Source organism: Seriola dumerili, unplaced genomic scaffold (assembly GCF_002260705.1).
Source record: "Seriola dumerili isolate Sdu_G_001 unplaced genomic scaffold, Sdu_1.0 BDQW01000756.1, whole genome shotgun sequence".
Taxonomy (NCBI): Eukaryota; Metazoa; Chordata; class Actinopteri; order Carangiformes; family Carangidae; genus Seriola; species Seriola dumerili.
The window spans coordinates 543,314-568,099 of NW_019175011.1; the positions used below are offsets into that span (position 1 = coordinate 543,314).

General features: G+C 42.5%; 1 protein-coding gene across 2 annotated transcripts in view; it reads right to left on the bottom strand.

The window, feature by feature from the left end:
- znf385d (zinc finger protein 385D) overlaps window positions 1-17,350 on the bottom strand; it is an 89,368-nt gene extending 72,018 nt beyond the window's left edge. For both annotated transcript variants that reach the window (XM_022765803.1, XM_022765802.1), the window contains exon 1: window positions 17,120-17,350. Coding sequence is in view for 1 of the 2 variants with exons in the window: in XM_022765802.1 (XP_022621523.1) it covers window positions 17,120-17,141 (22 nt within the window). In the remaining variant the exon portion in view is untranslated. The remainder of the gene's footprint in view (window positions 1-17,119) is intronic.
- Between the last annotated feature and the right edge of the window lie 7,436 nt (window positions 17,351-24,786).

Consider the following 24,786-nt stretch of genomic DNA (forward strand, 5'->3'; position numbering starts at 1 on the left):
TGAACACAGTGATGCGGGTGTGGCTGGGCCGCGAGGTGAGGCGGTGGCCTGTGGCTGACGTCAGGTCCCCGGCCATGGTCGAGAGATGGCACGGTTGGATGATCCTGCAGAGGACATGCTTTGTTAAAGTTGGGACGTAGTGACGTGCCTCCATGAAGAGAGGCTATGTGTTTCTTTTCAACAGAATGGTCACGCCCGGGACTGGAAGGAGAAGACAGGAACGGCAGTGAAGGGATAAGGAGGGGACAGACTGTGGCTTTTCCCTCTCTTCTCTTCTTCTCTTATACTTTTGGCTTTTATTTCCCCTTACCCAACTGCCTGGGGATCCAAAGTGGCAAACCTTGTTTTTATTTTTCTCAAGACTGTGGTTTGATACTGTATCTGCCAGCGCTTTAGAGCCATAGCTGGCCCAAGTTCCACTGTGTTAAATGTTGCACGACTGAAAAAAAATCATCCTCTGTTCTCATTATAGCCTCCCCTCCCACGGAATGGCTCTTCTTTAATTCCTTATGTTTTGGAAGGCTGTGAACGTTTTTTTTGGGGGTTTTTATTCTTATTATTTTTTGATCCCACCGTGTTGAAATCAGCCTGAGCTGGTTCCAGCTTCGGTGGTTATAAAGCGCTCTGTGCGCTGGTGGCGCAACTCCACATTCACGATAAAAGTGATATATACTTTTGTTTTTTCCTAGAGAGTGTGGGCCAGGCCTCTATCTCGCCAATTGACATTCTCATAAGACACAGCTGCGCCTGCTGCACTCCATTCCACAATCCAGCTATTTTGTGACGGCAATGTCAGAAAGCAGAACATCTGTTTTTGAGGGATATACATCTAGGCCCAGCCACACCACCGGTCATCATTGCACTACCACTTTCTGTCAACATTCATAGTTCGGGTCTGATTGTGATTATGAGAGAAATTAATTCAGAGGATCCTCAAAAACAGCGCCTGTGAAATCACAGAGAAAACTCTTGAGCCAGTTAACAGTAATGGAGAATGTTCTCTCTACCACAGAGGTGGCTGGAAGTTGCTGGAAAGTGTGAGGAGCCAGCCACAGGAATCGTCAACAAGACAAAAAACCAAAGTAAAACGGCTGACCGCGGTTGTTATTTGCATTCTGCCGAGGGGGTGTCCGCTGGGATCTTTAATTATCTCATCGTCGTCCGTTTACATGACGTTAAATCGCCAGCTCCATTCACCAAATAAACAATCTGTTCTCCTTTTAGCATGTTTTTCTTGGATTTCTGTCGTCAGCACAATAGACCGGGTGTGGGAATAAGTTGACTGAAAATTAGACTATCATGTTAACCAGCAGTACGCTTCTAAGCCATTGCCTAAATCCTGATTTATAAACGTTGATCCTCGACAACTCCGCCAGAAACACGTAAGTAAAGGACGAGGTCTGTGCGTGATTTCGCTAATTTGACTGTAAAAGTGATCGCTCAGAGAGAAAGAGAGACAGCCTCATTCTGTGTCGGAGGCTGGTGAGTTCAGAGCAGAAGAGAGGCAGTGTCCTGCAGAAGAGGACAGAGTCCGACCTGTGCTCGTGGGTTAATACTGTCGAGACGAGATCTTCTACGCAAACGTAGCTAATGTTTGTCCAACAGGCTCGCAAGGCTGCTAAACGCAAAGCTGTCGTGCGCATTGTTTGAGTATTGAAAACAGTGACGAATGTGGTGGCACCAAATGAGCAATAACAAGTGGTCACTGCTTCAGTCAAGTCCAGCGACAATTACATTTTGTAGGGTATATGCCCTCCTGTCGCGGTCCAAAGGCAAAAATACTCCATTACCAAGTACCAAGTCCTGCCGTCACTGTGATAAGTGATGAATAAAACACTTCGAAGAAATCGGAGCAATGTATTAAAAATTGTTTTAGCTATGTTATGAGAATGTGGTAATAAATAAAATATAAAAACAAGATGAAAATGAAATTAGAGAGTAATACTAAACGGATAATTGTGATTGAAAAAAGTTTGTAATAAGACAAAAAAATCTATTATTAATTATTTGAAGCATGCAATTCAGTTCCCTTAACTTAGGATCATAAATGTGTCGACAAAATGCATATTCCACCTGAAGGTTCCCGCCATGCTCACTCATAATACGCAGGAGAACGTATTTGATGGTCCGTCATCAAGCTGAAGGAAATGTGTTTCAGTTCAACAACTGATAATCGAAAATGAGATAGCGTACGCAGGTGACTTAGAAAGAGGAGAGTGGCATCAAACGCTATCGGGTGGCTTCCGGACAAAGAGCCTCTTTGCGAACGTGTATATCGATGTATTGTACCATCCTTCTGAGGTTTGTCTACATGTGGTAAAACAATGGGACCGTGCTGAATGTGAGATGCCATTAATACCTGATGCATTCTTCTGTTCAGGTTTTAGACAGAACCTGAATCCTCTAAATATCTACACAAATTTTTTCAACATGTGTTACGATTCATATACGCACCACTCTATAATAAGAAGTCCTGATAATTAGGCATTAGAGCCTTATAAATAGGATTTTTAAATTACTCTATTAACAATACTTTTCTTAATCCATTATTTCTATTTTAATTTCCGTATTCGTATTGTATAGTTTTATTATTGTACAGTAAATGCCATCTATGGGTAATTAATTTCACAATATCATTCTCAAATAATATCACCTAATTCCATTAAAAAAGCATGAATTTCAAATCTCAAACAAGGAAAAATCATTAAAGTATTCTTCCCACAGCAAAATAGAGCTACTGTAGCAGTACTAATCTGCATAGTACTTTAATATTGACTAGAGCGAGTCCTAGCAAAAATACAGTTGTGTGACTGCTGTAGAGAATGCATGGAGTAGGAAAGGTGTCGTATCCACTATTAAAGCTATGATGATGGTAAGTATATTTATTTTGCACTGTGCAATCTCCGAGCAGGAGGGACCATCTCCTACCAAAACATGAATGTCGCTGACTGACTGAGTGACCATGTTATGCCATTGGTTGGCCAGCACATCGTCATGTTTCAAAACTCAAACAAGCAGCACTGACAGCTTTGCACCTTTACACCTAGCGACCTGGTTGGACAAACATTTAGCTACGTTTTGCACGTAGAAGACAGTCTCCAGTATTACCCCACGAGCACAAGGTCGGACATGTTCCTTCTGCAGACACTCCCTCTCTCTGTCTGAACACACAGCCCTCGACACGACAGATGGGCGTCTCTTCCTTCTCTCTGAAGCGATCACTTTTACAGTAAATATAGCCGAAATCTACAGCACAGACCTCGTCTTATAATTACTCGTAGTTTGGCGATTTTGTCGGACAACGTTATAAAATCAGGTTTTAGCAGCTGCTAGAAGCGACTGCTGGTTAACATGTAGTCCTATTTCAGTAATATATTCCACACCCGGTCTTATTGTGTCTGACGACAGAAAACAGAAAAACATGTAAAGGAGAACAGTGTTATTGTGAATTGCAGCTGGATTAAATGTACTGTATATGAGCACGGAGAGGAGGAGAGGAGCTAACAGATAAAGTCCACGGACACTCGGCAGAATGCAATATCAACGCGGTCCAGCCGTTACTTGGTTTTTCTTGTGTTACATCCTGGCTGGCTCTCACACTTCAGCACTTCCACCACTACTGTGGTTAAGAGAACAATCTCCATTACTGTTAACTGGCTCAAAGATTTTCTCTGTCATTCAAGGCTGCTGTCTTTGGGATCCTCTGAATTAAATTTCCTCTCATAAATCACAATCAAGACCAGAACTATGATGTGACAACAGTGGTAGATGCAGTGACCGGTGCGTGATGCTGGGCTGATGTTTATCCCTCCAAAAACAGATGTTCTCTTTCTGACATTTGCCGTCACAAATAGCTGATGTGAATGATTGCATCAAGGCGGCAGCGTGTCTTATGAGATGATTCAATGGCGAGAGAGGGCCGGCCACACATCTCTAGGAAAAACAAAAGTAAATACTTCACTTTTATTTCATGTGAGTGCGCCAACGCCAGCAGAGCGCTTTATAAACACAACTGGAACCAGCTCAGGGCTGATTTCAACACGGTGGATCAAAAAAATAAATAAAAAAAACCCCCCAAAAAAAAACGTCACAGCCTTCCACAAAACATAAGGAATTAAAGAAGCCATTCCGTAGAGCTATAATGAGAACCAGAGGGATGATTTTTTTTTCATCGCTGCACATTTAACAAACAGTGGAACTCTGGCCAGATGGCTCTTAAAGCGCTGGCAGATACAGTATCAAACCACCTGTGCTGAGAAATAAAAACAAGAGTTTGCCACGTTTGGATCCCCAGGCATGGTAAGGGTAAATAAAAAGCAAAAGTCATAAAGAGGAAAGAAAATGAAAAAAGGGGAAAACCACAGCAGGCTCTCCCCCTCCTTTCCTCTCACTCCGTCTCCTGTCTTCTTCCCTCAGTCGCCGGTACGCGGGCGCTGCCATCTTGTTGGAAAAAGAACACATGCCGTCTCTCATGTGGAGGCACGTCCTAGTCCCAACTTTAACAAAGCATGTCCTTCTGCAGGGATCATCCAACCGTGCCATCTCTCGACATGCCGGGACTGACGTCAGCCCACAGGCACGCCTCACTCCGCCCCAGCACAAACCGCAATTCACTGTTCACCCCCCCCCCCCCCCCCCCCCACGAGTTCAAAACACCAGCCGTTTGAGCACACCAGGCCGTGATGCGTGTGGGATTGGTCTGCAGCAAATGAAGAGTGAACAAACTGAAATGTGAATTCGTTTTGATCGGGTCGTGTTTGGTTTGCTGATTGATGAGGAGATGAAATCTGACATGTCTACCACGACTGAAGTCTGTGAGTTTTCTCCCCTGTAACGAAACACAGAGAACTTCTGAGTTGTTCCACCACTGAACAAGAAATCACAATAAAGTCTTGTTTTGCTGTTGACGTTTTTGGTGGAAGACTTCACTCATCAAATCAAGAAATTAATGCCAACATATCCATTCTAAGAAAGTACATCCACGATATAGACACTCACTTCTGCAGAACGGCCCTTTCAATTGTATATTTCACTAGTTTAGATTTCTATTATTACTTTATGGTATCATAAGCCTCGTTTTAAGTTGTATCTGGTCCTGCTGAAGCTGATATCAACTACTTTAGTGCTGTTGTGTAGTTTAATACATGAAATTGCATATATTTTATTAAGATTAATTTTTTATGACAAATACTGATCGTCGTAAAAGTAACTAGAAACTATCGCTGTCAAATATGAAGTAGGAGAAAAAAATGAATTATTCTTTGCTGCACATGCAATGTGGAGCAAGATGGATGAAGTGGCTTGAAAAAGTAAATAAAATGGAAATAAAGTGTGTGTAGTTTTATGTAAGTGAGAGAATATGTGTTTAGTTGCTTTCCATCACTGGATGCCGTCTCTAAAGCTAATCAGATCTCACCATTTTAACCTCTATGTGTCAGCAGGAGTAAGTAAAGATTAAATTATGTAACACGCTGGACTCAAAGGGGCTTTGGTGCTAATGTTGACATCAGCATAATTAACATGCAGTAGATGGAGAGTGAAGGGATCACTAAAGGTGTTTCACTTCATCCTGAGGGGGAATATGGACGCGTCAATAGCGATCAGTCCGATCCTTGGTTGAGATTTTGCACTCCGAATCAAAATGTCCACCTGCATTGCTCGTAGGATTCATCCTCTTGTGGACGACGAATGTCTTGTGACGAAAATGTCAGGCCCGTATGTCCCACAGTTGTTGAGATGTTTCAGTCTGGATCAGAGCGGTGGTCAAACAACAAGCAATGATAAGCCATGATGCTTGGCATGGCTAACAATCTGAATTTGTGAAGAAACAGCCTAAAAAAGTAAATTATTTAATACTGAAAGTGAAGTGAAGTTTATAGGAGTTGTAAAAAAAAACCCAAAAATCTGTACTTAAGTAGAGTGTTGGTGTGAAGTGCTTCACAACCTCCTCTAACCTTACAACTTCACCTCGCACTGTGTTGTAGTTGTATAAAGGCACAAAGATTTTTTCTTTTTTCCCTGCTCTGAAAGGTTGTAGCGCGCAGCACAATCAAATCTCGCCCAACGTTGCCACGAAACACAAAGCACATTTCCAGTTGCCCAGCAGATGTTAGTTTGTTGTTTCAATACTCTCCCAGCTTATCCTCGTCTGCACCAGCCAAACACAACAAATATGAAGAGGCAAGAGCAGGAAAAATGAGCCCGAGCGGCTTCGCTTGCAGTTGACTTAACCCCGACACAACAAACCTCACTCACACCGCAGAGATATCTCAAAGCCTTAAAAGGTAAAATAAAACCAACTTGCTTTTGCTGCCCCCAGCCCTCTGCCCATGAACAAGCCTCAGGAATGCGTCTGTCAATTTCGTATATTATCATTTTTGCCTTCAAGTTGATCAAATTTATTTAGGAAGCTAGCGTGGCTCGCAGCTAACACGTGTATGATATTTCGTATTTTGTTGTAGGTTGTAAGCGGAGTGTCTCCGTCCATTAGATACTATGCCTGACCCGCCACCGGTCCAAGCCCTACTAGGGCCCAGGTGGAGGATCCGTAGACGATCTCAATCACACCGAATCCCTGGAGCCCCACCTACCACAAAATCCAATCACTTACCGTTTGGCACTATCTTGGAGATATTCTGCTGAGCGAGAGATCCACTCCACACATGAAGTCCATGTGGTGCAGATCATGCATATAGAACCTTAGATCAGAAGCCTGTCGAGCATAGGGCTGGTCTGTGATGGATATAAAACCCCGTGCTTGGGAAAAGAAAAAAAAGGAAAAGTCTACATTTGTCTATCAGCCTCGAGTTACCAAATGCTAGAAGTTCTTGTGTCGATTAGGAGAGTTTATTGTATGAGGGAGTAGAAAAAACAAAGGGAATGAAAAAGTAAAGCTCCAACAAAAAATACAAGTGTAGGGTTTTAATTGAAAACCTTATTGAAATAGTTCGCATCGATGATTGCGTCCATAGATGAATGAAGATCTTGTCTGAGAATGAAGAAATTTAGAAGTAGCCCGTTGGAAGGAAAAGATTGACAGAGTGAGTAGTTTAGAAGACAAAAGTAAAAGAAAATAAAATGAAAGCCCGGCTAGCTTAGTTTCAAACATAGGACCTTATCCAAAAGGTGAGGAGTTGTGATTGAAAGGTTGGCATGCTGTGTGGTGGGAATCTGCTTTGATTTGGAGAATCCATCTGGCAGTTCTAAAACATGGTAATTATACTTTAACACTTAACACAGTCCCTGCGAGATGGTCGACCGATTAATTTGTCGATATATCTCTGTTCCGCTAAAATGTCGAGTGAAGGCAAATTATAAGACCACTGGGGCAGATTCATTGGTATTTTCGGTGTCTCTAAAAGAGCGTGCAACGTTGATTATGACGGCGAGGGGGGGTGGCGGGAAAATGGGGGAGGGGGGGGGAAATGAACGAAGAATTCCAAAACCCATGATGCTTCGGAAATCGGCCAATGCGACTGAACCGCATTCACTTAGTGCTTCAAATCTTACTCTGGCGACAAGTAGTGAAGTAAGTTGCGAATTTTGTGATCCAACTGCTTGAAGCCCCGAAGGGGTTACCACGAGTGTTAAAGTAAAGGCAAGGAAAGCTGACATCGGGCAAATGCACCCATTTATTCTTCCGTCCGGCTGGTATGACAAAAATTATCTTCATTACACAGAGGTCATTCAATGTGGCTTAACGAAAAAAATAAAAAAGGAAGCATAAATATAAGTAAAAAAAAGCATGATTAAGAAAATAAAATAGAAAACACGACGATTATTAAAATAGGCAACCTGAAGGAATAATAAGTGTACCAAACCGTATGGTACCAAAATTTGGCAATGAAGGGAAAATAGAGCAATTTTCTAGCTTCTTGTGTTTAAAGCCAGTAGGACAGTTTGGGCAGCAGCAGATTTGTGAGGGTCTCCAGACGGTGAGCTGCCCGTCCCCCTGCGCAGTCAAGTGGGCTTTTGAAAGCTTCCGTAAGCCTGTTTGCCGAGATTGGGGAAGAAACTGATTTAGCATAATGTCTGCTAAAAGCCATTTAAAAATCACGTACTGTCTCTTAGTTTTTAACTATATGTCACCACTAAAGCCCCCAGCCTGATAGGCCAAGCTGCCTGGCGAAGATAACCTTTAGAGAATCCTTTTTTTGGGCAAATGCGAACCTCTCAAAGATAATGACATTTGAGATAAACATTTCTGTTGTTATAATGTCATATATTTCTAACCGGCCCACAGAGCGTGTTCGCCACAGTGTTGGGGGCCATTCATTAAAGATTTCCAGAGTGAACATCATAGTAATACCAAACGAAGATATTGCGCTCGTATGTAGAAAACTTTGCACTGTCAGGGATGTAAATTACCAAATTATCAATGTCTACTTTGTATGGTACTGAGTCTCTATACTGATCCTCGCCCGTCACTTGCTCCTGTCGATCCCTGAAAGTCATGACGGATTAGCGATAAAGCTCTGCGTGCTATAGTTCTTGAGCACACTCGTAAAGTGGCTTATAAGATGATAGTTGAACAACTGGTATATGCATGGTTACAGAACAGGGATATTCAGAATTATGACACCCTTATGAATAAAATGAGACATTATTATAGACATAACTCTCCTTTACTAAGTAATCTCTGCATGTGAAATTCACACGCTTGTCGAACTCCATATTCTTAAATGTTGGTGGTACTGAGATCTGAGTGCGCTATCTTTAGTTTATATTTTATATGCGAGGGCTGACATTGTATAAAGTCGCAATGAGAAGAAGAGAACGGATGTAGAACCAAAATAGCTTCAAATGCGAGGACGGCTCTTGCGTGATATTAGTGGAATCAATACCTTCATTTACCTACTAATTTTGGCCTATGTATAACTGTCCTTTAAACAAAGGTACCACTACCACAAATCTCCCGCCAATTTTTGTCACTACTAAATTGCTGCTGTCACATAAATGCGTTTTACACAGTGAGTATTCACTCCAATAAAATCGCCTGTGAAGGTTGTCCCATTAAGGTGATTACCTCTAGAGCCACATGCACAGTGGCTTCTAGCGAGGCGTGTGTGTACATGCAAGATCGGGAATACTCCTTAAATGGATACGATCACAAGTGTTGCCAGGCTCAATATAAAACACAGTTCTCTCATATGGGGAGTTATGACTATCCGAAGTGGCCCATTAAGTCATCATTTACAGACATGTGATGGTGTTTACAACGCTTTTCTCCATCGTGTGACAGAGTAACTCCAGATGCGAGTGAATGTACGAACAATTAATCCAAAGAGAACTAGACAAGGACGATCAATGGTCCCTTTATCTATGTCTCTCCGCCGATCCCCAAGGAGGTGTCTTGATTACACCAGGCCTTCTGGCCTCCCAATAAAAAGGGTTAGTGGAAAATTTCGAGTGTCGGAACGCTTGCGACACTAGGCTGGAAGTAATCAAACGTGACAGGAATAAATTATCCCCTCCGCTCAATGCTGTAATCCTATGTATAAACTGAAGAAGATTCTAATTCATTATCCTTCTTCTTATATATAATACAAGCTTTTAAGATCAGCTGAGAATGTGCGTCCACATATCTGACACGAGTGACACTGAAAGTAGTAACAGGGTGAGATGAAGAGACGACGAGGACTATCTTTCTGAGTAGTTTTGCTTGTTTAGCAATGTTGACCAAATGGTAAAAACTGGGTAACCACTAGATTTTATTCTTCACAACTCTTTGGTTGTTATGTGTGAGAACGATCGAGTAGATAAGAACAGCTCTAATTTCCTTTATTATATATGACATATTAACTGTGTTTACATTCAATCATATGGCGGCGAGACCATACACGAGTGCAAGCGAGTACTAAATTATCTGCAATACAGTAAGCTGATATGAATTATCCACGTATATAAATTGTAAAGATGATAAGTCGAAACATAGTAGTGATATATATGGGGTAAATGTGGCAAATTAATTAGTTATACAAACATATTATCAATATCATCTCTTCTGTGAGCTAATAGAGGATACATATATAGTGCAAAATATTCCACCGCAAAAGCAATTGTACGATTATATTGCTACGTATTTTTTCATTGGCTTGGTGGGTATATGGTCCCTTGTGCGTATCCGTGGTGGGTAAATTGTTAGCTCTCTGTTAAAGTCAGCTCAGGCTAAATCCTGAGAAATATGGACGATACTATACTATATATGAACCTCAGAGTTGAGCTACCTGCTGAAACATATCTCATTGTAGAGATTAGATGATATGGTGTGCGGATTATGAGTCCAATTATTAGGAACTGTCATATCCTTTGTATGCCATGTCTGATTACCAACTAACATGTTCAAATATCATCTGGTCTCTCAAGCATTATTTAAACTTTATTAATTATGATCGAGTATTTCATGTCATTCAAATTAAATATAATATACTCCGTAACTATTATTCACACGAGAGTAATCAGTTCCGAACTACCTGATATCCCTTTATACCTTCCTCACAGTCATATTTTAGATGAATTAGGCCACCACCTCCTTTTTTTTATATTTAAAAAAACCATGTGGGATTCCCAGAGTGGTATTTTCTGTCAGATTGTACTTTAACTTGTATGGCGACCCGGAAACAAAAGTAAGAACATGTATTAAATTTTCAGACGAATTACATGGTGATTGGAGTTATGATTTACTTTTTCAAATAGAGACATAAGTTAGTGCTCAACAACAAGACTTCTCACAATTGCTATATGTTGGTTAACGTATTGAACAAGAACTATGGCACGTCTTGGTTTGCGACGACCCCCCCCCCCCCCCCCCCCCCCCCCCCCCCCCACGATGTCAAAACAGCCCGTTTGAGCACACCAGGCCGTGATGCGTGTGGGATTGGTCTGCAGCGAAATGAAGAGTGACAAACTGAAATGTGAATTCGTTTGATCGGGTCGTGTTTGGTTTGCTGATTGATAGGAGATGAAATCTGACATGTCACCATGACTGAAGTCTGTGAGTTTTCTCCCCTGTAACGAAACACAGAGACGATTTGTTCCACCACTGAACAAGAAATCACAATAAAGTCTTGTTTTGCTGTTGACGTTTTGGTGGAAGACTTCACTTCATCCAAAATAGCAACATGATCATTTAAGAAATACTCCACGAGAAGTAAGTACACTCACTTCTGCAGAACGGGCCCTTTCAGCTTGTTTATTATTCAGTAGTTTAGAATTTCTATTATTACTTATGTATCATAAGCCTCGTTTTAATGTTGTATCTGGTCCTGCTGAAGCTGATATCAACTACTTTATGTGCTGTTGTGTAGTTTAATACATGAGATTGCATCATATTTTATAAGTTGATTATTTTTTATGACAAATCTGAATCTGTAAAGTAACTAGAAACTATCGCTGTCAAATATATGAAGTAGGAGAAAAAAATGAATTATTCTTTGCTGCGATGCAGTGAGCAAGATGGATGAAGTGGCTTGAAAAAGTAGAATAAAATGGAAATAAAGTGTGTAGTTTTATGTAAGTGAGTAAATGTGTTTAGTTGCTTTCCATCACTGGATGCCGTCTCTAAAGCTAATCAGATCTCACCATTTTAACCTCCTATGTTTCAAGCAGGAGTAAGTAAAGATTAAATTATGTAACACGCTGGACTCAAAGGGGCTTTGGGCTAAATGTTGACATCAGCATATTAACATGCAGTAGATGGAGAGTGAAGGGATCACTAAAGGTGTTTCACTTCATCCTGAGGGGGAATATGGACGTCAATAGCGATCAGTCCGATCCTTGTTGAGATTTTGCACTCCGAATCAAAAATGTCCACCTCATGTTGCTCGGTAGGATTCATCCTCTGTGGACGACGAATGTCTGTGACGAAATGTCAGGCCCGTATGTCCCACAGTTGTTGAGATGTTTCAGTCTGGATCAGAGCGGTGGGTCAAACAACCAAGCAATGATAGAGCCATGATGCTGGCATGACTAACAATCTGAATTTGTGAAGAAACAGCCTAAAAAAGTACAATATTTAATACTGAAAGTGAAGTGAAGGTTTATAGGAGTGTAAAAAAAAAACCCAAAAATCTGTACTTAAGTAGAGTGTTGGTGTGAATGTGCTTCAACCTCCTCTAACCTTACAACTTACACCTCGCACTGTTTGAGTTGTTAAAAAGGCACAAAGATTTTTTTCTTCTTGTTCCCTGCTCTGAAAGGTAGCGCAGCAATCATAATCTCGCCAACGTGCCCGAACACAAAAGCACATTCCAGCCTGCAGCAGAGGTTAGTGTTGCAACTCTCTCCAGCCTGATCCTCCGTCGCCACCAGCAAAAACACAAAATATAAGAGCAGAGCAGGAAAATGAGCCCGCGGCTGCTGCACTGAACTTTAACCCCGACACACAAACTCACTCCGACACAGAGGATACTCTAAGCACTAAGACAGAAAAATAAAAAACTTCTTCTGCCAGCTCTGGCAGAAAAGCACAGATGGCATTCGTAATTATCATTTTTGTCAAGTGTCAATATTTGAGTTGGAGTTCGGCTAAGAGATGTTAATATTTGAGTTGTGGCGAAGGCTTCTAAATTCCGACGCCACCGGCAGAGCGCAGGGCCCAGGTGGGCTGAGCCTCGATCTGCAGCCGACACAGTCATCTACTTTGCATGGAGAGTCGCTCAGAGGAGTCACTCCACACTGAAAGGTCAGCAGGTGACAGTCAGTCATATAACTAATAGAAGACAGTGAGAGCAGGCTGGGTGTGAGGCAGAATAAAACCGTGGGGGGAAAAGAAAAAAAGGAAAATTTACAGTTTTGTCCTCAGCCTGGTCAAAACTACAATCTGCAGTCTTTTTCTCTGTTAGGAGGATTTATTGAGAGGATAAAAACAAAGGGAACTGAAACAAGTCAAAGTCAAACAAATAAAATACAGAAGGTTATTTGAAAACCTTCATACAGTCTCCACAGTGTTGGTCTCTATAGTGAATGAAGTCTTGTCTGAATGAAGAATTCTCAGAGTGAGCGTCTGACGGTGAGTAAGTGATGCTGAATGTGAGATTCGAAGGTTCGAGGTTCGAAAATGTTTGTCTATGTAAAATTTAAGCAGATATTTTTTAATTTCAGGCCACACAGAGAGTGTTTACTTTCTGTCTGCAGCTCTGACAAACTGAGTCCAACTAACGCCACATATCCACATGGAATATAAATCATAAAATTGGATGCGAGTATGGCCAGATTAACCTCAGAAAAATTCAGCTGCTAGACCCCAATTAACCCCCAACACCACACACACACACACACAAGCACACACACACACTTTCTGTGCATTGTGTACAGCACTTTTATAGTAAAGCACACATTTTGTTTTAACGTAATTATTACCCAATTATGGCATAATCAACGTCTAAAAACTAGATTTTGACACAGAGGTTTTTTCGGACAGAGCATCAGCATCAGGTAATAAAGCAGAACCTTGAAGCTGCACTAATCAATATTTTTCTATCATCAACAGATCAAATTATTTTGTCTGATGTGGAAGGTGAAGGTTGTTGTGATGAACCCTGGGAAAATTATCACCTTACTCTGCAGATTCCCCCTAGAAAAATATGGTGCATTTAAGCGTCTTTCAGCTCGTTGTTTTTGGTATTCCAGCCAGAAGAAATTTAAATTAAAAAATAAATAAATACTGTACGCTGCTAGCAAAACACCAAACGTGCTACACCAATACCAAGTGCAATTTTAAACTGTGCAATCACAAGATATATTGTTGCACTTATATTTTTATTGTATATTTCAACTATCACCTTTCAGTAGTGGCACATATCCTCACATATTTCTTTACATATTTCTATTTGTTTTTTTCTTTGCTGTTACATTTCCAGTCTTGAGGGAGCAACTGTAACGTAACCTAATTTCCCACTTGGGGAAAGCTAAAGCTAAAGCTAAAGAGCTAAAGAGCCAGAGATTGTTCTCTAATTTGGTAGAAACCAAAATCAGAGCTGTAAGGAGAGTGAATACTGCTCTTACGTTCATCATGTCACCACAAACATGGCTCCAAATAAAAGCGAACTTGCTCCATGCACTGCTAGAAGTGTAAACAGTTAGCTATCACATTAGCCACGTCAACGTTTACATGTCAAACGTGATTTTCAGCTTGTTTTATGGAGTCCTTCCTCAAAGAGACCAAAAAAAATCAAATTACTGCAGCTTTAAAGACCTTATCATGTCACTTGGCATTACGCTTAAGGCGTGCATTTACTTAAACTAAATTTTAATAATCAAATTAGCACACGCTAGTTGACACACATTGAACCCGGGGCTTTTGGAGATGTTATTTTTTTGCCCAGAAATGTAAGGCTGTAGAACCGAGATGAGATCTGACTTCTGGAAACATTTGAAACAGATCAGAATTGATGAAAGTTTTTCTTTTTTTTTTACCCACTAGCCTTTGTTTATCCATTCTCTTTGAGGCCGTGTTTAATGATGCAGCACGTATGAGATGTTAAGAGCAGCTCACTGGACAGGATGTGTACGACCATGAGTACTGTGGCGTGTTTCAGACTCTTTGACTGTCCTCTGCATTGCCCTTCCTGAAAGATTCACTTATCTGGGCTCAAGCGTTTTAACTCCTTGCGGCAGCGTGTCGGGAAGGGGAGGGGGGGTAAAAATGATGTCTGGAGGACGCCAGCCGGCATTAATAATTAATCATCTTGTGCCGTCTCTCCTCCACCTTCCGCCTCCTCTGAGTGTCCTGAACCTGGCTGCCGCTCCTCCGATAAGATCAGTCCAGAGAAGCTGAGAGTCCAGGCAGGAGAGCCTCCAAATAAATAAAGAAAAGATCGCTCTCGCATGGCCATCCATTTTCCCTCAGCAAATATAAATCCAATTATTAGATAAATCTGAATTCCACTGAAAGTCATTCATATGCTGATGACGCTCCAGATGTGATTAACACCTTTGGAGTTGGCTGATTGTATTCTGTGACCCTCAACATGCTCTGAGATCAGTATTTCCCTCCAAGCGAGGAAGATAAAATCATCTCACCCCTATTAAACTGAACAAAGTGAGTACAGAGGGTGGATTTAAAACATTCTTATTTTTTGAAAGCCGCCCTTTCACTGATTTTCCAATTAACCTTCTGCGGGATAAGTTCCTTATGAGATTCCATACATGTCACCAGCAACACATTGCAATGCTCCGAGCTACACAAAACACACGCCGCCTCCAATCCCCCCTTTCAGATTAGCTTATATACTGTAGCGCTCGCTGCTGTCATGAGTGCAGCTCACTAATAGACACAGCTGTCTCTGAACAGGATCCAACAATCACTTCCCGTGCGCTCTGTAATCTGAGGTTAACCGAGAAGACGTTTACGTGCTGCTAAACACCGACCGCAAAGCCAGACACACACCGGATAGATTTCCTCTGGGCCTTCGACTCAACAACACTAATAGCTTGTTAAGATTGCTGCACATACTCAAGACCTATTAGCCTTTTCCTGCCTGTTTTTTTTTTTTAATGTACATGGACAGCTTTTAATGCAAGAGACACTGTTTTCTCTTTATTTATTTTATTTTATTCCATTTCAGCGTCTTGCTTCGAAGAGGTCAGGAGTCTTTGCTGGCTCTTCTAATGATATGTCACCTGCTATAAATCATTGCAACAGAAAACCTGTTCCAGTTAAACAGCAGCAATGCAGAGCTGGTGAACAAACAGTGTTATTAATCTTTTAGGAGATACCATCTATTTTCTCTGTGCAGCGCAGTCGTGCACTCAAGGCTGCATTCATAAATGTTAAAATGATGCACATCCTGTACACAAGCACTGACCTTTACTCCTCTTGTTTTTTTTTTGTTTGTTTGTTTGTTTTTTATACATCGAGTGGCGGAGATAAGACGGTTTGTACTTCATTTAGCAAAAACACAGACAGAACGAGCATCGGAAACCTTGGGGTGAAGGCCGCCAAGATTCACCGCTTTAACTTTTCATGGTTCTGGGTTAATCTGGGCCAAATTTAAAAACCCCCCATTCAGCCGTCCGGACCTGCATCAGCTTTATTTTCTCTTCGCTTTCCAGCGGCTTCTCACCTGACCGACATCAGCGGTGAGTCTCAAAGAGCTGCTACTGTCTCTGCACCTGACAGCTTATTCATTTATAAGCTCCCAGCTCCCTCCTCTGTGTGTATGGCATAACAGGAGAAAATCCTTCTCGTTCTTACAAGCCACGGTCTGTAACTTCAGATCGCTTTAATCCCCGGGATGAAAAAAAAAAAGAAAGAAAGAAAAAAAAAAAGAGAGTTTTTCATTTAACAAATCACCCCCCTCAGAACTCCGGATCCCTGTGTAATTATTCCTCCAATGTGACTGTAAGCCAGCCGTGAGAAGAGCACTTGACGAGAAGCCGCTCGCGCATTAAGTCTTCCTAAGCCTCCTCCAGTCTCCTCCATAAGAACTAATGGAAGGAGCCTTCCTTCAATTTCTCTAAATATCCTACACAGAATATCAAGTGGCTCTCGACGCTGGCAACTCCGATCTTATTTGGATTCCAGCGGACAGTCAGCTGGTCACACAGCCACAATCACGGCCACAAAGCTGTGGCTTCTCTGCCAGTGTGCCACCTGGGATTTAGTCCAACAACCCAGGATGTGAGCATGAGGTGTAAGGGTGGGTTCACCTGGTGAGCAGGGTTCATTCAACACTTTTAGGATCCTGCAGCGTGCAACTTTGCACTCTCTCTTTTCCCTTTTCTATTTTCTGCTGTAACAGGAACCAGCTCTCCTACCTATCTGTTTTAGTTCCCAGAACAAGTAACAGGCAGGCTGGAGCACACTGAAGAGAGAGTGGGGGGGGGGTGTACTCTGCATTTGACTGTGATAAAGCACATGCAGTGAACACACACACACACACACACACGAAAAGAGAACTCCTAGGTGTGTAACTTCATGCTCTTTTCCTTTAATGGAAACCAGTGCTCATGCTTTTAGTATCCAGAACAAGTAAGAACCCACACATTTACACTTAGATGAAGGAATCTGCGCACGCACACACGCACGCACACACGCACACACACGCACACACACACACACGAGTATGAGATTATGCATGTAAACACTATGCAAACACGCACAGAAATACTAACTCACCAAAGAACATGCTGCTCTCCATAGCTCCTCAGGCTCAGGGGTCTGCTGTATTTCCTCTCTGGTGCCCTGCCAGTGTGTGTGTGTCCATGAACAGCAGCCTGGGCATGTCTCATACACTCCTCAAGGGGTGTGTGTGTCCGTGCATGTGTGTTCAATCCAACAGGAGCGTCAATGGCCAGTCTGCATGCTGCATGCACTCTGCACGCCGCCGCTGTCTGTGGACCCTCCGTATCTGCCTCTCTCTCTCTCTCTCTCTCTCTCTCTCTCTCTCTCCTCGCACTGGTCCTCCCTTGCCTCTCTCGTCCCCTCCCCTCCTTAGTTCTTCCCCTCCCTCCTCCTCCTCCTCTTCTGTCTTCCTCCTCCTCCTCTCTGGCCCCTCCACACACTGGATCCCTTCGCTTCTTTCTTTTCTCTCTCTGAGGTATCTATCTACATTTTCCAGCAACAGCCTGTTCTCCCCAAATGCCCCTCTCTCTCCCCCCTCTCTCTCTCTCTCTCTCTAGGTGTCTCATCTTTGTTTTATGTGTCAACCAAACCTCTCTCTCACCCACATTTCTTGCTTCCCCCCCACTGTCTCTCCTCCTTTATTTGATCATATTCCCCTTTCCCTGCTTCCATCTCCAGCTCACTCCCTTTTATTTTTTCTTGATTTCGATTGTTCCCTCGCTCTCCCTCTGTTCTGTCTCTTCCATATCTCTCTCTCTCTCTGCTTCTACCTCTGTAAATATCTTTGCACTGTGTTTTTTTTTTTCTCCACTTGCCCCTTTTGTCTCTTATCGTTTTCTTCCTTTCACTCAGCATGTTCCTCTGCATACACAAAAAAGAAGAAAAAAAAAACAGATTACTGGAGGGAAACTAGGTTGTGTTGGAAAATGGGAAACACGTTTGGAAGGTGGAGGAGACAAAAAACGGAGCTAAAAACAAAGTGAATATAAAACCTACATTCACTACATGAGCAGAAACACGACGAATGTCGCTCTGTGCAAATAGGCAGCCGTTTGCGAGGCAGCGTCACTTTAGAAATGACCTTTCCAGCTTCTCATGCTGCCCTCAAGTGGCCAAAAAAAAAATGCACACAGGATTAAGGTGGAAAACACATACACACATAAAAGTTGGTGTAAAGGAATAAAAAACATTATTCATTTTGAGAGGCGTCTGACAGCGAAGCGCTCGGTGCTGCCACCGGTGGCTGAAATACACAATAAAAATACAATACATAGAAGAGATTATTGTTTTTAAATGCTAGTTTTACAATAATATACAGTAGCTTTGTAAAAGCAGTACAGTTGGAAACTGAGAAAGAAATCTGCCGCCATATTTGATTTTCCACGCTCTGTGTTTACGTTAATATAACCTTTTTTTTATTCTGGAATAAATCATGTTTTTTTGTTACTTTGATATTTTCACGCTGCTTTAGGAAGATTTCCACCCAGACACTGATATTATGTTTTTGTGGTTTATATTTTCAGCTTTGTCCCTGGAACACATTTTATGAACGCCTGAACATTTTTAGTGAGATGGCAGCGCAGCTACAGAGCAACCGGCTGTAATAACCATGTTATAACAAATAACATGCTGCAGGTCTGTAATCTCATATCTCCCCTTTCTCCAACCTTGTGCTGGAACCATGGCTAATTTATTTTAAGAGTTTTAGTGGTACAAGATGTTGCTTTGTGATGCTTAATTTGTGTGTGTGTGTGTGTGTGTGTGTGTGTGTGTGTGTGTGTGTGTGTGTGTGTGCGTGTGCGCAGTGAGATCACAGGCTCTGTAGTGAGAGAGCCTTACAATATAAATCTTACAAACAGTCAACTGTTAAAGTGACTTATTTCTAATTACAGAGGATACTTTGCGCTTTAGTTTTAATTGTAACCGGGCTTTGATTTAAATTAATTTGAAACGATGTAATGATCTGTCTCTCTGCTGTCACAGAGACACCTTCTCCGTCTGAAGTCTGTTCTCTGGGAGAAATACAGCAGAGTAATCAGGTTCCTGTAATCGCCAGCCCCAATTATGGAAACCAGGTTTCTTGTTTATGTGATGTTAAAGAAATCAGATTACTGCAGAGAGCCGACAGTAACACAGTTACTTAAGTGCATGTAAGTGCACTGATTGATTCTGTCTTTTTATGTCTTCCCCTCCATTCTCTTTTACACTTCCTTTTCATCCTTTGTTGATGACACTCGCTCTTTTGTTTTCTCTGTGATGCTCACACACTCATTCCCAGACTGTGTTGCTGCTGCATCTCACTCCCTTCTGTCTGCCTCTTGTTCACTTCGTCTCTCTCTCTCTCTTTTTTTTTTTTCAATCTCTGGATGGTTGTAATCAGACTCAACAGGAGCTGATATCAGGCTGCTGCTGCTGCTCTATCTGTGGGCTACACACACACACACACACACACACACACACACACACACACACACACACACACACACACAAACAGCATCTTTAGAAACATAACAAGCACAAAAGATGCACAAACTGTAGGTCTACTACACTCTCACAAATACAGATGCACACATAAAGACAAGGGCGCACACACACACACACACACACACACACACACACACACAAGCACTCCCTTAAATACTAAAATATGCACGAAACACACAAAAAGAAACAGCCAGCAGATGCTCAAAACATTTGAAGACACGCACACAGACCCACAAACAGACAATAAGCAAGCAAGCTCATGTACCCACATAAGCCCCTGACACACACACACACACACACACACACACACACACACACACACACACACACACACACACACACACACATTTATGCATATATACACCCACTCTTACAAAAACATAAACAACCACATGCAAAGACTCTGCCAAACATTAACAGCTGCACAGCTCGCACACAGAATATCACACATCCGCATTCGCACATGCCTCCTCATCTTGTGTAACAAGGAGAATATGAATTATATGGACATAGTATAATTTCTTTTTATAAAAAGGACTGATATGAAAGAAAACTGTTAGTTTTGGCAGCGATTGATTGATGGTTAAGAAAAATACATCTACAAATACATTTCCCACTGCATCAAAACAAAACGATTGACTTCACTGTGACATTTTTTCCTACGGAGGAATCTTGTAGGTGACGAGAAACGCTTCCTGAACGGCGGTGTCAAACGACCTGCTGGCTCTTTCAAATTTAGCCATGTATTTATATTGCGGCTGTTATTGTGATTCAAATGTAATCATGAATGCAAAAACAATGATTACATAACAGTCACAAAACGAGAGCGGGGGCAAATTGTGGCATGTCATCGCTGCCTCCCACCAGATTTATGCTCCTGCCATGAATGGATTTGTCCGCTCTGTCCACACAAACTGTGAGAGCCGTTTGTCAGCAGCCCCTTTCTGATTCTCTCCTCTGTTCGTGGTCTTTGTGGTGGAGTCGAGGCTTTTAACATTTCCCTGTTCACGCATTCAGACGACAGACTGTGATCTGATATATTATCTACAGTAGATAGGGACATCTCATCCACAGGCCTTTGTATTCACACCTGGAATCAAAAAGTGTCGACTTTATCTCCGCTCTGACTAACGAGATCTGATCTTAATATGAGCAGACGCAGAGGCTGTAAATAAAGACAGACGTGGCCTGGGTGACGTCAGCCACCTCAGGTCTACGGGGATTGAACAAGTAGCAACCTTAGAGCCAGAAAAATGAAGCCAACACGGAAGTACCAAAAACTGCAGTTCCTCCATAATTGAGGGCGAAGTCTCGGCTCCAAACGGCGCCCCACATCTTTACCCATTTTTGGTTTAGCTGGGAGTTAGGCGGAGTCAGGTGCTGGCAAGGTGGGGACGGCAGAGCAGCTCACTCTGAGCTTCAAAACCGTTCTAAAGAAACCAGTGGGTGACGTCACGGAGGCTACATCCGTCTTTATTTACAGTCCAAAGACTGAGGTTGACTCACCTGTGGAGGCAGCCTCAAGTGGTCATTTGAGGAAGTGCAGTTTTTGGTATTTCTGTGTTGGCTTCAGTTTTCAGCCCCGGAGGTTTGCCGCTTGCTCAGACAGGGCCGACAGACTTGTCAAGAAACATCATGTGAGGCAATGCCATGGACAGCTGCCATTCACTTTGAAATCGCTTTGAAGTGGTGAGTCTTGCCACCTACTGCTGCTACTTGTAGCTCGTAGCTAAGGAAGGTCAGAGTCAGGTTACGTTTCAACTTGCAGGGTAGATGTTTTTCTCATTAATGCGTAAGTGCGGCCGTTCTGTATGGATTGTATTTACACCTGTTTCAAAATGAGGTTGCTTCCTGCTCTGATAATTCTGACACGTTTGACTAATCAAAAATAAACTTGCCCTCACGAGCATGCAAGACTTCTGTACAACTCAGCAAATTATGAGACACAATCATTTCAGATCGCCATGCTCGCAAAACTGCTTTTGATCATGGTCTGATCAAACCTGCTCACAATGTGATGCATTTACACTTTGCATTAACCTGTTTATCTTATCCAGATAAGACGTTCAGACACGGACCTCAAGTTAAATCCAGGTGTAAATGGGGTCAAAGAGGCAGAATCTCTCATTTCTCCCTCCTCATAAACACTGAAGCCTGCCGGCGTGTGTAGAATTGAGCCAGCGATCTAAATACTCAGCTCTCATTGTGCTCTTAATTTGTGCCGTAACACTCCACAGGCACACAACGACGTAATTAATTTCTCGAGCGATGTGTTTCCATGCATCATTTTTCTTACTCAAGCCCCGGTAGCTTGTTAAAGTGATGTTATAGTGAATCAGGAGGCAGATGTTGACTGCGAGCATCAGCTTCATGTCTACTTTGCTTGAAGTAGGTGTGTTTACATTGATGATTCTGAGTAAAAAAAAGAAACAAAAAAAAAACATGATTGATCGTCCCCTGCTTGTCAGTCCTGCGCTGAGAGAGGGAATTTGCATAAAGTTGAATCTTTCTCCACTTCCACGGCTCGCGCCGCTGAGCAAGTTTTAAGACATGAGTTTGCAGTGGATGGTGCCAGGTTGTTATTTCGAGGTTCAGTTCACATGAATGGCATCTTGTCAGGCCTTCCACTATGGTGAGTCTATTGGTATGAGTGTGCTAAGAAATAAGGAGGAGGAGCAGAAGCAGATCCTGCAGCCTCGTTATTTATATCAAAAAAATCGGCCTCTACCATCCACTTAAATGTTTTCTGAGATGTGTTTCTAATAGAAAATCATACTGATAAAAGCAAACAATGACTTGGTATGCATGTGTGCATCTGTAGATGTGTATGTGGCTGCTGAAATATGTAGCGTGTGTACAAGAAACGCATTTGTGTACACATTAGCACCTCTGTTTCTGTTTGTGATGACAGATGTTAGCTGCAGACTCCCAAGGGTCTTTGCAGGAACATCCCTGTGTGTGCGTGACATGGTGTTTGTTGTGTGTGTAGTGGGTAAGGATTTTTCGCATGTGTTTAACCTCCGTCTGGGTTTTGGCTCTCTCACACACACACACACACACACACAGACACACACACACACACACACTCTGTCTGATTGGCCCACTGTAACGCTGCTGCTGAAGGTCAGACAGAATTGACCGCTCCTGAGCTCCGGCCGCCAGTATCGACTGCAGATGAGACGCTTTCTTGATCAAAGTGATGTCTGACCACACACGCACCACGTTCACCAGCTTCGCAACGAACACACACACACACACTGAGATATCTATCCAGACAGCAGGTGAGTTGGTGACATCATCAGCTGTCTCCTCTATAGTGAAAAGGGAATAAATAAATAAATAAAAACAGAATCAAATATAATAAACGTCCTCAAGTGCTGTGTGTGATTCCTCTCTGCTATCATCTCTTCAGGCTCCTATCTGCTGCAGCCATTTTTGCACAGCACAGATGTTTTCAATTAATCCTGAATTCCCATTCTCCCCTGTCCACCCCCAACCCCCCATCCACACCCCCACCCTCCCCCACTGAGCCCCTTCTAGTAATAACGTTTATTCTATATCTCAAATGGCAGTTCTCCCTTTCTCTGCTCCTTCTTCTTTGTCGCCCCCTCCCCTCCCTCTCATCTTCCATTCCTTTATCCCGGCGCCCTCCCCCAATCCTGTCGTTGTCCGCCGTGCACCGGCTGTGGCGAATGTGTTTTTTAACCTTGACTTGCAGGTGTCGGTGGCAGAATGGGGCATTATTTGTCACCATAAATAGTGTTTAAGCAGCGGCGGCAGCCCTGCAGGAAAAGCCCCAGTGCGCCGCGTGCGAGTGCAGCCCAGGATACTTCATTAATCTTGCTGTCACTTCCGTGACGCTTTTCATTAGTTATAGGGCTATCTGATCAACAGGCAGACTCTCGACTTTTCAAAGCCGTCCAACAGCAGCCGAGAGAGGAGAGAGAGAGAGAAAGAGGAGAAGAGCTGCAGCTTTGTGAGGAGACGGAGAAAAGAGAGGAATGAGACTGTGAGAGAATCAGACGAGGACTTGTGATTGTCTTGGCCTCTAACAAATCAAAGTCTTGTGGGAGGTCGATCCATGTGGAGTCACCGAAGAACCAGCTGACCCTTTCTCAGAAACATCATGTGATACACAGATTTAGTTAGTGAATAATCTCTTCAAGGAGCACTGTAATCCACGTGTTTGTTATTTCTTAAAGTTCGTTTATTTGGAACCGTGAATCTAAAAAACTCCTCTGTTTATTTAACAGATTTTTTTTTTTTTTTTCTAAGACAAACAAAAAACATCTGTCAGTGTGTTGAAAAAATTACACCTGGTTTAAATCAGATAAAGTTAAAATCCTTGAGATTTACATGAAATCAAACCTGGTTCCAGCCCCTGAGCAGTTTCAGTGTCAGTGGTGGAGTCCACCTGTGCTGAAGCTGCTTTAAGTTGCTGCTAACACCAAGTATTCAAAAGCCGCCAGGGGAGAATCGAGGTAGCGCTGACAGAAACCTTTCGACATTTTCTGCATTTTTTTGGTCAGCAGATTATTTTAAATTTTTTGCAAGTGAGTAATGGAACAAGAAGCAGCAGCCGAAGTGAGCCATTAGATGAAGAGTTCCACCTTGTATATTGTCGGTTGCAAGTTCTATTGGTATAGAGTGTGCTAAGAAATAAGGAGGAGGAGCAGAAGCAGATCCTGCAGCCTCTTATTTTATATCAAAAAAATCGGCCTCTACCATCCACTTAAATGTTTTCTGAGATGTGTTCTAATAGAAAATCATTACTGATAAAAGCAAACAATGACTTGGTATGCATGTGTGCATCTGTAGATGTGTATGTGGCTGCTGAAATATGTAGCGGTGTACAAGAAACGCATTTGTGTACACATTAGCACCTCTGTTTCTGTTGTGATGACAGATGTTAGCTGCAGACTCCCAAGGGTCTTTTGCAGGAACATCCCTGTGTGTGCGTGACATGGTGTTTGTTGTGTGTGTAGTGGGTAAGGATTTTTCGCATGTGTGTTTAACCTCCGTCTGGGTTTGGCTCTCTCACACACACACACACACACACACAGAACACACACACACACCACACTCTGTCTGATTGTGCCCACTGTAACGCTGCTGCTGAAGGTCAGACAGAATTGACCGCTCCTGAGCTCCGGCCCGCCAGTATCGACTGCAGATGAGACGCTTTCTTGATCAAAGTGATGTCTGAACCACACACGCACCCACGCCACGCAACGAAC